Genomic DNA, 12,886 nt, shown 5'->3' with positions numbered 1-12,886 from the left:
CACATTTTACTTTCCTTATCCGACATGCGTGTAGGTTTAGACCCCCGAGTTCCATCTCTGCCATCCTTCCTCTCGGTGTGGTGCCGGCAGGTCAAGGGAGAGGCGTCCATCCAAAGCAGCCTCTGCGTCACACACCGTCCCCACATACGGGGCCACCTGTCCACAAGCTCCCGCACTTGATTCTGGGCACCGAGCTCGATGATGTTGATGTTCCCCCACCCCCGCTAGCCTCGGCTGCCTGCGGCAGCTAGAGATTCCCTTTGCTCTGGCTGACAACAATTCCGATTTCCCGGACCACCAACAAAAGCACATGCGCACAGTGCCCGTGTAAAATGAAGAGCCAGTTTATTGAACAGCTTAAGAGAGTAAAAACAGTGGATTTAGCTACACTTTTTACACACTGAGCAGGTAAGGCTACCACTTTCCGTTCCCCCTTACCCCAAACAGAACAGGCTCCCTGGAGGCCCGTTGCAGGGCGCAGGCCTGTATGTGCGGGACTGGAATTAAGCCGACTTAGGCCGGTGAGCAGCTGCCCACGTTAACACTGCACACCCCTCTCCCGGCTGAGTATATCGACGGCCCCCTTTTACCCTCTTTTAAATGAACGACCGATTTGGTTTCAGGCAGCATGATATCACACTTGTAGCAGGTGACTCACGACTGTACCCGCGGTGCCTGGAGCTTTCACGTGTCAAAGCATCGCGCCTCGTCTAAAGCCTCCTTGTTGCTGGCAGACAGAAAGCTTGAGCCTTAACACGGACGCCATTTCTGCTCTGGGCAACATCCTCCAGTGTCCTGGCATCCAGTAGCACCTTGCAGGTTTTCGGCTAGCCAGTATTCCCAGCCCGTCAGAAAAGCGTGAACCACTTCTTGCTGGCTGTGGCTGTTCCGGCAGTAGCAGCTACCGAGTACCTGGAGGAATTCCAGGGCGGAAAGAGCAATGTCCAGTGAAGGCGTGGCACCCCGCTGGGGTGGGGCAGGCGTGCCGCCAGCTTCTACTTCTGCAGCAGAACACCTCGTCTCCAGCACAAGCTTGTAAAAAAATACTTTCACAGACTATACTGTACAGAACTAGGAGTTAACACCGTCTATTACGATGCTAAAACATCTGTATAAATACTATACACGCATGGAGTGACTCCATTAGAAAGGGCTCACCCGTGAGGCTATTAAAAACTGCTGTCAGCATGCCCAAAGGGAAACTACTCCCACGGTAGGAACAGGAAAAAGGAGGACTGCGCTGTGTCTACAGTCTACACTCGCAGTGCCTTAGAGACATCGTTACAGTTCCTACTGACTACGCCAAGACCTGGACAACTGGTAAGCTACACATGGGGGCTGGCCCTGTGGGAAAATATATTTTGGAACAACACTTTGGATCAGAACTTTTAGCACTTTGAAAACCAGCCATGTAGACAGATGTCCCTTCTGCGGGTCTGGTCATCTGGCCACCCCCTGGGTCCGACGGGGACCACCAGACGCCTTGGGCTCCCACCCAGACGGATGTAAATCGCTGCTCCCTCTCCCACTCTCCCTGGCAGCCAGGTCCGCTGACACACACCCTGGCTGGTCACCTGCCACCTCTGCGTCCCTTGGTGCTGAGTGGCTGATAGGCGTTGGATGCAAAGAAGGCGTTGGATGGACGTACCTGGAGACCCAGCTCCAGTTCCGGGGCCGGGCTGTGGGTGAAGAGGCGGCAAAGGGAGGTGGAGAGAGCGTGTGTCCCCGTCCACTTACGTGCTGTCCCCCAAGGTGGCGTTTAATCGGGCATTTCGATGTTTAATTTGGGAGGGGGCAGCACATACTTTCCAGGGCTCTGCGTGATGACCACCCTGGTCTTCTTGCGAAACACAGGAGCAATTTTAGGAGGTTCCGGAACTGGGGTTTCTTCAGTTTCTTCATTGTCTTCGTGATGGAGATCGTAGGAAATGTTTCCGTATTCTCGCAAAAATGGGAAGATTTCAAGCAGAAACTGACAGAAATCTTTGCGAATACCAAACCACCCTGAAAAATAAGAATGTTCTTTTTCAAACGCTAGGCCCAAGTGACTTTCACGTTACCTTTCTTTCCTGAACAAGAAGTCCATTTTCTCCAGAGAGTTCACTCAGAAACGAAGACTAAACAGGGCCTCAACTCAATAACGGGCCAAACAAAGTACGACCTCTGGCTCCGGGGTCCTCAAAGCGGGGTTCCCAGACCGGCAGCAGTACCATCCCCAGGGCCTTGTTCAGGATGTGATTCTCGGGCCCTAGCCCTGACCTCCTGAATCAGAAACTGTAGGTTGGGCTGGTGTAGGCTGAGGCCACCCACTTTTCCTGCCCTTAAGGGATCCTGTTGGGGGCTCAAGTTCGAGAACCACTGCCCTAGTGAGTCTCAAATACCTGTGGTGCCTAGACCACGCTGCCTTCCTCTAATCTTCCATGCCCAGGATAAGCTCTTGGATGAGAAAGAGTGTCATGCAAGAAGAGGATTTCTGTCACCCTGTGGAATCTGGGAAGGTGGCAGGCAGGTGTTGGTCCAGGCCAGGGGCCACCCTAAAGCTACTTCCCCGAGGCCTGCCCCTCCTCTCTGTGCACCACCCAGCCGTCGGCTCCGTGCTGGCTGGCTCTCCCGGGGCACAGGCAGCAGCAAGCATGGCCTGGGCTGCGGTCTAGGCACTGCTCCCACCCCACTGGCTTCCAGAAGGCCAGTGCTCTGGGGTTCCATGCGATGGAGCTCACAGCCTCGTGAGGAAGGGACCCTCCTTACAGATCGTTTCAAAACTGTGTGGCACTGCATGCAAGTAGAGAGGAAGAGAGGGCACACAAGGTGCACCTGACAACACTCACTGATGTCAGCAAGGACATGGGGGAAGGGGAGGGCAAAAAGGGACCTAGGATGATCTCGGGGCTCAGGTGGGAGATGTGGACGTTTCATCCACTCCTCACAAGCCCTGGAAGGAAGTATCTTGATCCCAATTTTGTAGAGGAGGAAAGGGGAGCTGTGAGAGGCTGCTTGTCTTGTTTGTTCCTCCCTCAAATCACGGGGAGCACTTGGAGGAAAGCCGTGGTGCAGGCCAGGGGACAGCTCTCCCTTCCCTTGGAGGGCCCTAGAACGTCCTCAGCCCTTGCTTTCCCGCATAAACTTCTAACTCAGGGTCCTCAGACTCATCCTTTCATAGTTCGGGACCCCTGCACCCCCACAGACACACACATGAAGGGCTTCTGACACGCCGAGTACGTACAGTGGTTTCCTCCCTTCTGTCCAAACGTGGTTGCCATCAGTGTGATCAAGGAGAGCCACAGAGGCACGAAGATGGGTATGCAGGAGAACGCATTGTGGCCATCCAGTTTGTGAACCGGCAGAATCTAAAGAGAGAGACACAGACAAGGTCCTTTTGACACAACGACAGAAAATGGACAACTTTGGAAGCTGCACCTCATCAGACGGCCCCTGCCCGCTGAGCTGTCAGAAGCGGGAAGGTCAGCACCTCAGGTCTCGGCCAAAGACCACCCATCCTCAGGGGCTGCCAGGAGATGAGCTTTTACCTCCCTCTCTAGGGTTAAGCAAAAGTCCCTCCACTTGAAACGTTTCCGGCCCCAGGAATTTTATGGGAATCTCCTCCAGGTGTTTGTTCAAAGGAGTCAATGGCGGCCACTCCAGAATTCTCCACACAACTCAAATCCGAAAATCCAATATCCAACTCGCCCTTTCAAAAACTAGGACCTCAAGACATACAGACGCATCCGCACTGGAAAGGTGCACTCCTCGCCGCCAGCCCCTGCCCGCCCCCCAAGAGAAAGAAAGGACATTCTCTTTGGACACACGTCCTATCCTGGAGGTGTGCTCTCACTGCAATTTCGAGGGATAGCAGGCTGCCTTTCCAGGTAGGCAGGAGGCTGTTGCAGGGAAGGGTGGGCCTTAGGGGCCGGAGAGGCTTCCCGTAGGTAGAAAGCTCACCTCAAAAGTGAGAAGAGGCACGACGATGGTCATCCAGCTCAGGGCCATTGTTATGTGAGTCCTGCGCTGCTCTGCAATCACGTCCATGGAGCGCAAGAACAGGACGGACCACACGATGTAATAGAGGACCACCAGGCACAGGAAGGACATGAGAATCCACAGGGGAACACACACGACCTGAGGCAAGGAGGGGAGGAGTCTCTTTAGAGCTTCCAGCCCAGCTTCCGGTGGAAGGCGTTGTCCACACCGTGCTGGGTCTCCCCAGCTAAGACAGCGCCAGCCTGAATAAGGGCGGTCCCTCCTCCCACGACTGCCAAGCGGACAGCGTGGGAAAGAGAAGGTACACTCTGCTTGCTATAGGGCCTGATGCTGGGGAAGCACACGTTCTGTCATCAGTCAGTCCCTCCTCCTTCCATGACAGCCTGCATCTGGCCCCCACGCCTCTGCCTTTCCCGAGGTCCCTCCCCCTTCCTCCTTCCTCCACTCACTCAGGCTCTGCCCTGCTCACTGGCATCACACCCCACCATACCCGCTTCTCAGGAAACATTTCCACAACCTGCCGGAGGTACTTTGGTGAGACACTTGGGAACGGGTCCCCAGAAAGTTCAGCTGCCAGGGCTTCTAGGGACCCCCGCTGTGTTAGTGAACTGGGCAGACTGACGCTGGGCACACAATGCTACCCCGTCCCTGCCACCATGCTCAGGCGAGTTCTGAGTATGTCACTGTCCTACCAGAAAGACCTTGTCTCACCCGCATGCAAGCCCAGAGGATAAGCCCTGGGGTGTCACCTGGCCTGGCTCCCTTGTGTCATCTCTTCTCCCTCCTGCCCTGCCTCCCAGTTCTCCCGTTTTCTTTTACTAATTATGGTACAGTAAAAGTGACTGTCTTCCTTTGCCATACAGTTCTATGAGTTCAAACACACGTGTAGATCCTCACAGCCACAGGCAGGAGGAGCTCTCCCACCCGACACCCTCGGCTGTCCTCCTTCCGTAGTCACACCCTCACTCCACCATAACCCCTGGCAACCAATGATCTGTTCTGTCACTATACTTTTGTCTTTGCTAGAACGTTACATAGATGGAATCACACAGCATGCAGCCCTTTTGAGCTGGCTCCTGGCGATCAGCCTGCTGTCTCTGAGATTCATCCACATCGTTCCCTGTGTCCACAGGTTGTTCCCTTTCATTGCTGAGTGGTATTCCACCGCATGGGAGGCTATAGTTTGTTTCCAGAACCGTCCATCAAAGGTGGTTTCCAGCTTTTGGTTATCCCAAACGAGGCTGCTACAAACACTGGAGTATGGGTTTCCAAGTGGCTGGCTGTTTTCATTTCTCTAGGGCAAACACCCAGGGGAGTGTTTACACTCTGGGTAAACACCCAGAGTGACTACTGGGTCACACGGTAAGTGCACCTTTAAATGTATCAGAAACTGCAAAACCGTTTTGCAGAATGTCTGTGCCCTTGTGCCTTCCTGCCAGGAATGTGGGAGCATCCCAGTTCCTCCGCATCATTCCCCTACCTCCCCGAACCTGGCCGTGGCAGTGTTTTTGAGTTTCACCATTCTGGTAAATGTGCCGGGGGAACCCATCCTGCCTGTCCCTGATGGGTGATGACGTTGAGCATCTCTTCCTGTGCTTACTCCCCATGTGTATATACTCTTTGTGAATTGTCTGTTAAGCCTTTTGCCGGTTTTTAAACTACGTGTTTGTTTTCTTATTTTTGAATTCTCTGTATGTTTTAGGTACTTGTTTTAGGTATTTGTCTCTGTATGTTTCAGGTACTTGACACATGCTTTGCATAGATTGTGTCCCAATCTGTGGCCTGTCTTCTCATTCATTTCATTTTAGTTTTGAGGAAGTTCAAATTTATGATTTCTTCTTTTATGGACAATATTAATGCTGCCATTTATAAGCACTCTCTGCCTAACTGCAGGCTCCAAAGATTATATCCTATGTTTTCTTCTAAGAGTTCTACATTTTACCTATCTATGATTGGAGTTGGTACATGAGTTTTAATCCTTCTGACTAGCTTGACTGTGGGTTTTGCTGAAGGCCCCCATGCATAGCCTGTCTTCTTCCTTCAACAGCACATCTGTGACAGGCCTCTCCTCTATTGGAACACACTTCATGGGTGGAGTGTAAGTGATCTCAACAGCCTCACTTGCTGTCTCTTGCTCACTGTGGTAAACGTTCTATCACACTGCTTCATCCACTGGGATCGGCACAGGGATGAGGGTGGAAACATCCCTCTGCTCACTTGCAGAAAGCATTCAAAATTCCTCATCTTTTTCTTTTTTACCTTATACTAAAAATGTGGTCTTGTGTAGACTTGTTTCCTTCATGACACAATAGAGACAGTTTTGAAACCAATTACCATTTTCCACATATAGCACCCTGAAGATGTACAATGGGTGCCTGAGCAATATTTTTGATTATGAATATTTTATTAAAGACTTGGGAAGAAGTGATAAATGCCATCTTTACTTTAATTTTGGAATCTATTTATGTTCCCTTATTTTTTTCCCTGCCCCCAAATGAATATTTTGTTTTTGTACTATAGTTTTCACTCTTTTTTAAAAAAAGGTAAACTATGTTTAATGCAGAGAATGTCGTGTATGCAAAAATATACATCAAGCAGCAGATAAGATAAAGACAAAAATACTAGCTTGACCTCACTCAACTCCCAGAGGCAATGGAACTATTCTGCCTTTGTTCTCAATTTTATTTCTATACATATAAAAGTTGAAACCATACTGTATTCTCCAGTTTATAGCTTACCACTTATTTATCTACCCTCCCTCCCTCCCTCCCTTTCCTTCCTTCCTTCCTTCCTTCCTTCCTTCCTTCCTTCCTTCCTTCCTTCCCTCCCTCCCTCCCTCCCTCCCTCCCTCCCTCCCTCCCTCCCTCCCTCCCTCCTTCCTTCCTTCCTTCCTTCCTTCCTTCCTTCCTTCCTTCCTTCCTTCCTTCCTTCCTTCCTTCCTTCCTTCCATCTACCCATCCATAGTTAATTTTAACCAAACAACCAATAACTGAAGTCACAGGTTAGAAGCATGACTTAGGGCTCCACTCATGGCTAGCATGTAAATTGGTACAGCATTTTGAAAAATAAGTTGGCAGTGCTTAAGAACTTCAAAAAGTTCACACCCTCTAGCCCAGTAATACTGTTTCTGGAGTATTTCCTAAGAAAACAATAAAAAATAAGCCAAAGACTTTTATGTATAAAAATATATACTGCAACATGTTTTAAAATCAAAATGCTGGCTATAACTGAAATATTCTATTTTAGAAATCAGAGGATGGTTTGATTGTTGCATTTGAAGAATATTTCACATCAATTAAAGTTTAAAAGTTATGTCTATAAAGATACTTTATTACATGGGAAAATGTTTATAACAAAGAACGGATTAAAACAAAGAACAAAGAACAAAACAAAACAAAAAACAAAGAACATATTAAAACAAAGAACATATATAAAAGTATACATACAGTATGATCCCAACTATTTGTATAACACAAGGAAATAAAAAACATTAATCATGTTATCTCCCAGTGGTGGGATTATGGGTGATTTTATTAGTCTATTACTTATGCTTGTCTGTCTTTTCCAAGTTTTCTGTAATGAGCACAAATTACTTTTATAATAAAAAAGAAAAGTTTATTTAAGGATCTAGAAAATTACATACAAGCCAGGGCCAGTGGATGATCTTGTCCAGTCTTAACGCAATGAATATAAACTGGAGAATGTTGACAGAACACAGGATTTCTAACTGAAAATGAAGAGAATAATCAGTTAAACAAAGTAGAAGTTGCATTTAATACTGTAGTTATTTGGTTAACAAACTAAAAGGCAATGAAAATTATAATACAGTAAAACTTGTATTATGTTGCACAGGAAACTCCTGATTTTCGGCACCAGAGGAGCACAGCAGTGCTATGCCTAGGAGAAATGTGGCCCAGGTGGCCTGGACTCCTGCCTCATCTCTCTCAGTGGCTGTCTTGCCCATTCTGCAGCTTGAGGCCTGGGCACAGATGATGACGGGTGATGATCTTGTTTCCAGACTCACTGGGAACAGAGGCAATCTGCAGTAGACTCCCCAAGCTTCCTTCCTGCCCCTAACAACAATCTCTACTCGTAACCATCCTTGTACTTCCTTCTTCCCATACCTGAGACTCACCCCTGCGTCTCACCCATTCCTTTCCGGCTCCTTGAGGATCTTGTCACATCCAGCCATCAGTTATAGATTCTTCACTCCATCTTTAACTCTGCCTATTCCATTGATGCTTCCTAGCAGCACAGAAACAAGTCAACTCCTTCCCGTTAAAAATAAAAGAAAACCCAAACCAAATAAGGCCTCTCCTCCCTTGATCCAGGACCCCACTAAGCCTCAGTTCTCTTTGCCCACGTTGTCTCATCTGCCATTCCAAACTCCCTCACTGTGTTCTGGCCTCTACCTCCACGATCTCCAGGAAACAGTTTTCATCAAAGTCACCAAAAACCAGGAGGCAGCAGAACACTTCACTCCACAGCCTACTGATACCGTGACTGTTCCTTCCCTCTTGCTCCATTCCTCCTGACCTTCCAGGATCCCACCATGCAGCCTTGGTGCTCTCCAAATGCTCTGATGATTCATTCAGTCTCCTTTCCTCTTCCTCAAATGGTGATACTCCCCAGAGCTATAAACTCAGCCTTGTCTCCCCACTAGAGAGATATACAGACAGACACAGACACACTGTCACTCGCTTCACCCTAGGGCTAGGAGAGAAGAAATTTCAGCCACATCCCTGGCTTGCATTACCTCCTAGTGGCTGATTCTCAAATCTGTCTCCAACCTAGTCTTCCTGCTGCACACCAGACCTAGCTGTGCATGTGCCACTTGGATCTCCTAGAGGCACCTAAAATGGAGCCAGGCCCAAACCGAGTTCATTATCGCCTACACCTTGAACCTTGTCCCTAGCTTTTCTGTAGCCTCCCATTAAGGCACCCACACCAGGAACCCAGGAAGCACCCATATTCTTTACTCACAATCTCATATCACTCACCAAATCCTGTCCACCGTACCACCCAAACTTCTCTTGAACCTCTGCCCACTGGCTATGCTGATGATGACTGCCTACTCAGACCACCCCCAGCCTCTCAGCAACCTCTCATTAGTCTCCCTGCCGCCAGGCTCATGGGCCTCTGCTCCCAAATGCCCTACAGTCTGTTCTTCATTCACCAGAATGGAAATCTGTGACCTGACCCAGAGCTCCCCAAAAGTTCTCAGTTCACAGGGCATTTAGTGACTCAGTAATTCTTCCATAGACCTCCGGCCAAAAGAAATACCTAACAGTTCCATTGATTTAAGTAATTAGGTCTGAACTTAGTAAGTATTTCTGTCCTAAGTAGCCATTTGAAAAAATAGTTCACATAAATTAAAAGAGAAATATTTTAATTTCATTCTTAAATAGCCATGACTAATTCCTAATACGATGCGGATACCTGTCAGGGTAGTGCACAATTTCCCAAACCTTGGAATTAGAAAAGGCTCTTCCTCTTTTGCTACCTGATGAGTGTCTTCACCTAGGTGTTCACACACTACCAGCCTTTATTTTTCGCAGCACCTGATGAAAACCCAGCTTCTTAAAGATATGACATCATTGAAAGGACTGTAGTATGATGTAACAATAAGCCCATAAACTGTTTCAAGCTAGTAGTTTGTACAGTTTCCCAACAAATTTCAGGTATCCCTGTTTTCCTCAAAATGTCCACTATCCCCTTGTATCCTGTGAGCTCACCGGGGTGCCCCAGGCACCTCGGCACATGCTTTGAGGGCTGACAGTGTGGCCCTGTTCAGCCCAGTCCCTCTGTAGAGGCTTCCTTCCTCCCTAACTCCCACAGCTTCCTCCTTTCTACCTTATGCTCCATTCATGTCTGAACTGTGTAATCCATGCAGCTGACAGGTTTCCTCCTGCCTTTGGGCTGTAGTGTGCCTGAAAAATGCCATTCCTTCCCTCCCAACATAGAGCTTAATGGCAGACTCCAGCTCTTTCTTCCTATCTCTGTGCAAGGCTACTCTCAATCCTCTTCTTGCCAATGCAGACACTTGTTTTTATGTCACAGAAGAGGGAGCTCAACTCCCAGCACGTTGTTTCTTCTCTGGATAAGAATGTGAATATATGAAAGACTACCTTTCTATAACTCATGTCCAGTGCAGTCCTAGTCACTGTACAGTTGTCCCGTGGTCTCCATGGGGGATTGGCTCCAGGACTCCCCAGATATCAAAATCAACAGGTGCTTGGGTCCCCAGTATAAAACTGGAATTGCAGGGAGGGTAAAAAGTGGCCATCAGAGGTATCCTCCCTGCATAACCCACCCCTACCTATTAGCCACACCCATGCTATGTATGGCCTTTCTGGCTTCCCCTGTTCAAGGCCAAGCCTTTCCTAGTGCTCTAGGTCCCATTCCCTCTGGGTCCTACAGGGCTTTGGTCCATCACCGTCCCTCTCTCTGGACACCTTCCCTTCAAGCCTACATGCGGGGTCAAGGATTACATGCCCAACCCACCCCCTGGCTCCTATGTTCCCTTCCAACCCAACTGCAGTCTCTTTTTTCTACTCTTTATCCACATGGCCCAAAACAAGGCTTCTATGGCCTGGAGTTCTCCCCTCAACCCATTAGGACATTAGGCTTTGGGACCTCAGCTTTTGTGCAGTAAGTGCCTGGGCTTTGGAAGTCAGGCTGACCAAAATGGAATCCTGGCCCTGCCCCTTAATGTGTGGCCATGAACAAAGTACCCTCTCTGGGAAACTACCACACCTACTTCACAGGGTTATGAATACTTAATAAGATACTCCTGCATGTTATGTGCCTCACACAATGCCTGGCACACAGTAAATGCTCAAAAAATGCTGCCTGCAATTATTTTCATTGTTAATATTAGTATTACTAGTCCTGGTATTTTATTCACCTCTGCATCCCCTATGCTTAGGCAAAAAGGGCTTGCCATACAGTAAATACTTGATAAATGTTTATTGAGTGAATAAATATTAATATATGGGCACATCAGGATAAGCTAACCAGAGAGCAGTTGAGGAGCTTGATCATGGGATCTGAGGTGGTGAGACAGTCATTTTTTGGATCAAGTTGGCTAGGCTATAGTACCCAGTTATTCAATCAAACACTAAGCTAAGTGTTGCCACGAAGGTATTGACTTTGAATAAAGGAGATTACCTTCAATAATGTGGGTGGACCCCACCCAACCAGTTGAAAGCCTTCAGAGCAAATGCTGAGGCTCCTTTGACAGAGGAAGAAATTCTGCCTCAGTACTGCATCGTCAATTCCTGCTGGATCTCCAGCCTCTCCACCTACCCTACAGATTTCAGACTTGCCAGCCCCACAATCATGTGACCCAGCTCCTTAAAATAAATCTCTTTATATCTGCATCTACCCTATGGATTCTGTTCCTCTAGAAAAGTCTGACTGATGCAGGTGGACAGGGGAAGCTATAAGTCGGGAGAAGGCTGATGGCCTGGGTGAAAAGCCAATGTTCTAAGTCAAGAAAGAGAAACGATCATTTCCATTGTCTTTTGTGGCTTTATGTCCCATGATCTATGGTCAATGATCAATGTCTTCCTAACAAAGGGCAAGAAATTGATATTTGAATAACTGACCAAAGATTTTACTTTTGAAAACATTCTTAAATATATGGAATCTCACCTCTAATGACCTGTCATGTCGAAAGCCCCATACACAAGCTGCAACAGACACCGGGGAAACAAAAAAGAGTGGCATGAAGACCAGAAGCCAGAAATGGCTTCCTCTCTCAATTCTGTCACAGACCAGAACTTCAAACATCAACAGGAGCAAGTGGATGCCTACTGCAATCAACATGGCTTTGAACTCCACACATGTTTCTCCTTCTGCTCTAAAAAGGGATAGAAGAAGAAGAAGAAATATTCTCAGTTCAGAATCCCCATTATAAGCCAGCAGTTCAGGGCAAATAACAACTTATGTTAATACTTCGAATTTTACTTGTAAATTTGTCAAAATGCAAAGGAAAATCAGGTCAAAAGCGAACTTAAACGTAATCTTTAATAGGCAATTTTTCAAACATCAAAGAACTACTATATGACAAGAAGTACACATTAAAAACAAACCAGACATTAATGCCTTAACTGTAGGACATTCTCACTAGTAATAGCCACAGTTATTACTTCCTAGACAAAGTACATAAACATTTTTGTTCATATCTTTAAATTCAACACAAGAGTTACTTCCAAGATTATTCAAGCTGATCACTTCTACTGCTAAAAACTGACAGATACCTTTTAAGTCTCATGATTCTCATCTCTCAATGAATTAAAACCCATATAAATTGTATTTCATGTCATATTATAAAAATAACTCTATATTTATGAATAAGTGTTGGATATATTACAATAAGATATAGTAACTATTGTTAGGTGCTATTTTAAAATGCAAAGAAAATGTATAAATGTCTTTTTATTTTCCTTTCTATTCCATTAGGATAAACTAACACCTGTAGGAAGACAGAAGAATAAAAGAGTCAAAATTATTCTTAAACTAAATCAATTTAATTAGCTATTTAAGTATCATGCATGAACTTAATAGATTAATAACTGAAAAATGGTAATGCCACTAATCAGAAAAAAGCTTTATAATAAATTTGAAAAGACTTGCAATGTTCTTCAAAACACAGATGAACATTTATGTTATACATTTCTTGTTGGTGATAAATACACCTGAGTTTAGGATGTAGAGAAAATGAGGTCAGAGGTTATTCCTGTAGTACCCAAAAGCATTGCATCAGTTACTGTTAACACTAGAGTGAGCATGTCGTACACTCTGTACATTCAGTGTACAGCCCCCACACCATTCCTTTCCTTACTTAAAAAAATCTAAAATCAAACCCACAAACTTCAAAACCTTCTAAATATCAATTAATGGA

The 12,886-nt window shown here is 46.7% G+C and overlaps 1 protein-coding gene across 1 annotated transcript in view; it reads right to left on the bottom strand.

Annotated features, from left to right (window-relative positions):
* Positions 1-320: 320 nt before the first annotated feature.
* Positions 321-12,886, bottom strand: part of LOC142865960 (transmembrane protein 185A-like) — a 35,204-nt gene continuing 22,638 nt past the window's right edge. The window contains exons 3-7 of the mRNA XM_075999665.1: positions 11,635-11,842; positions 7,622-7,705; positions 3,940-4,116; positions 3,224-3,347; positions 321-2,004 (exon numbers count right to left, since the gene is read on the bottom strand). Of these exons, the coding sequence (XP_075855780.1) occupies positions 1,760-2,004; positions 3,224-3,347; positions 3,940-4,116; positions 7,622-7,705; positions 11,635-11,842 (838 nt within the window). The 3' untranslated portion in view covers positions 321-1,759. The remainder of the gene's footprint in view (positions 2,005-3,223; positions 3,348-3,939; positions 4,117-7,621; positions 7,706-11,634; positions 11,843-12,886) is intronic.

The sequence above is a fragment of the Microcebus murinus genome, chromosome X, assembly GCF_040939455.1.
Source record: "Microcebus murinus isolate Inina chromosome X, M.murinus_Inina_mat1.0, whole genome shotgun sequence".
NCBI lineage: Eukaryota > Metazoa > Chordata > Mammalia > Primates > Cheirogaleidae > Microcebus > Microcebus murinus.
The sequence above is the reverse complement of the archived record's forward strand: the minus strand, read 5'-3'. Positions and strand labels throughout refer to the sequence as shown.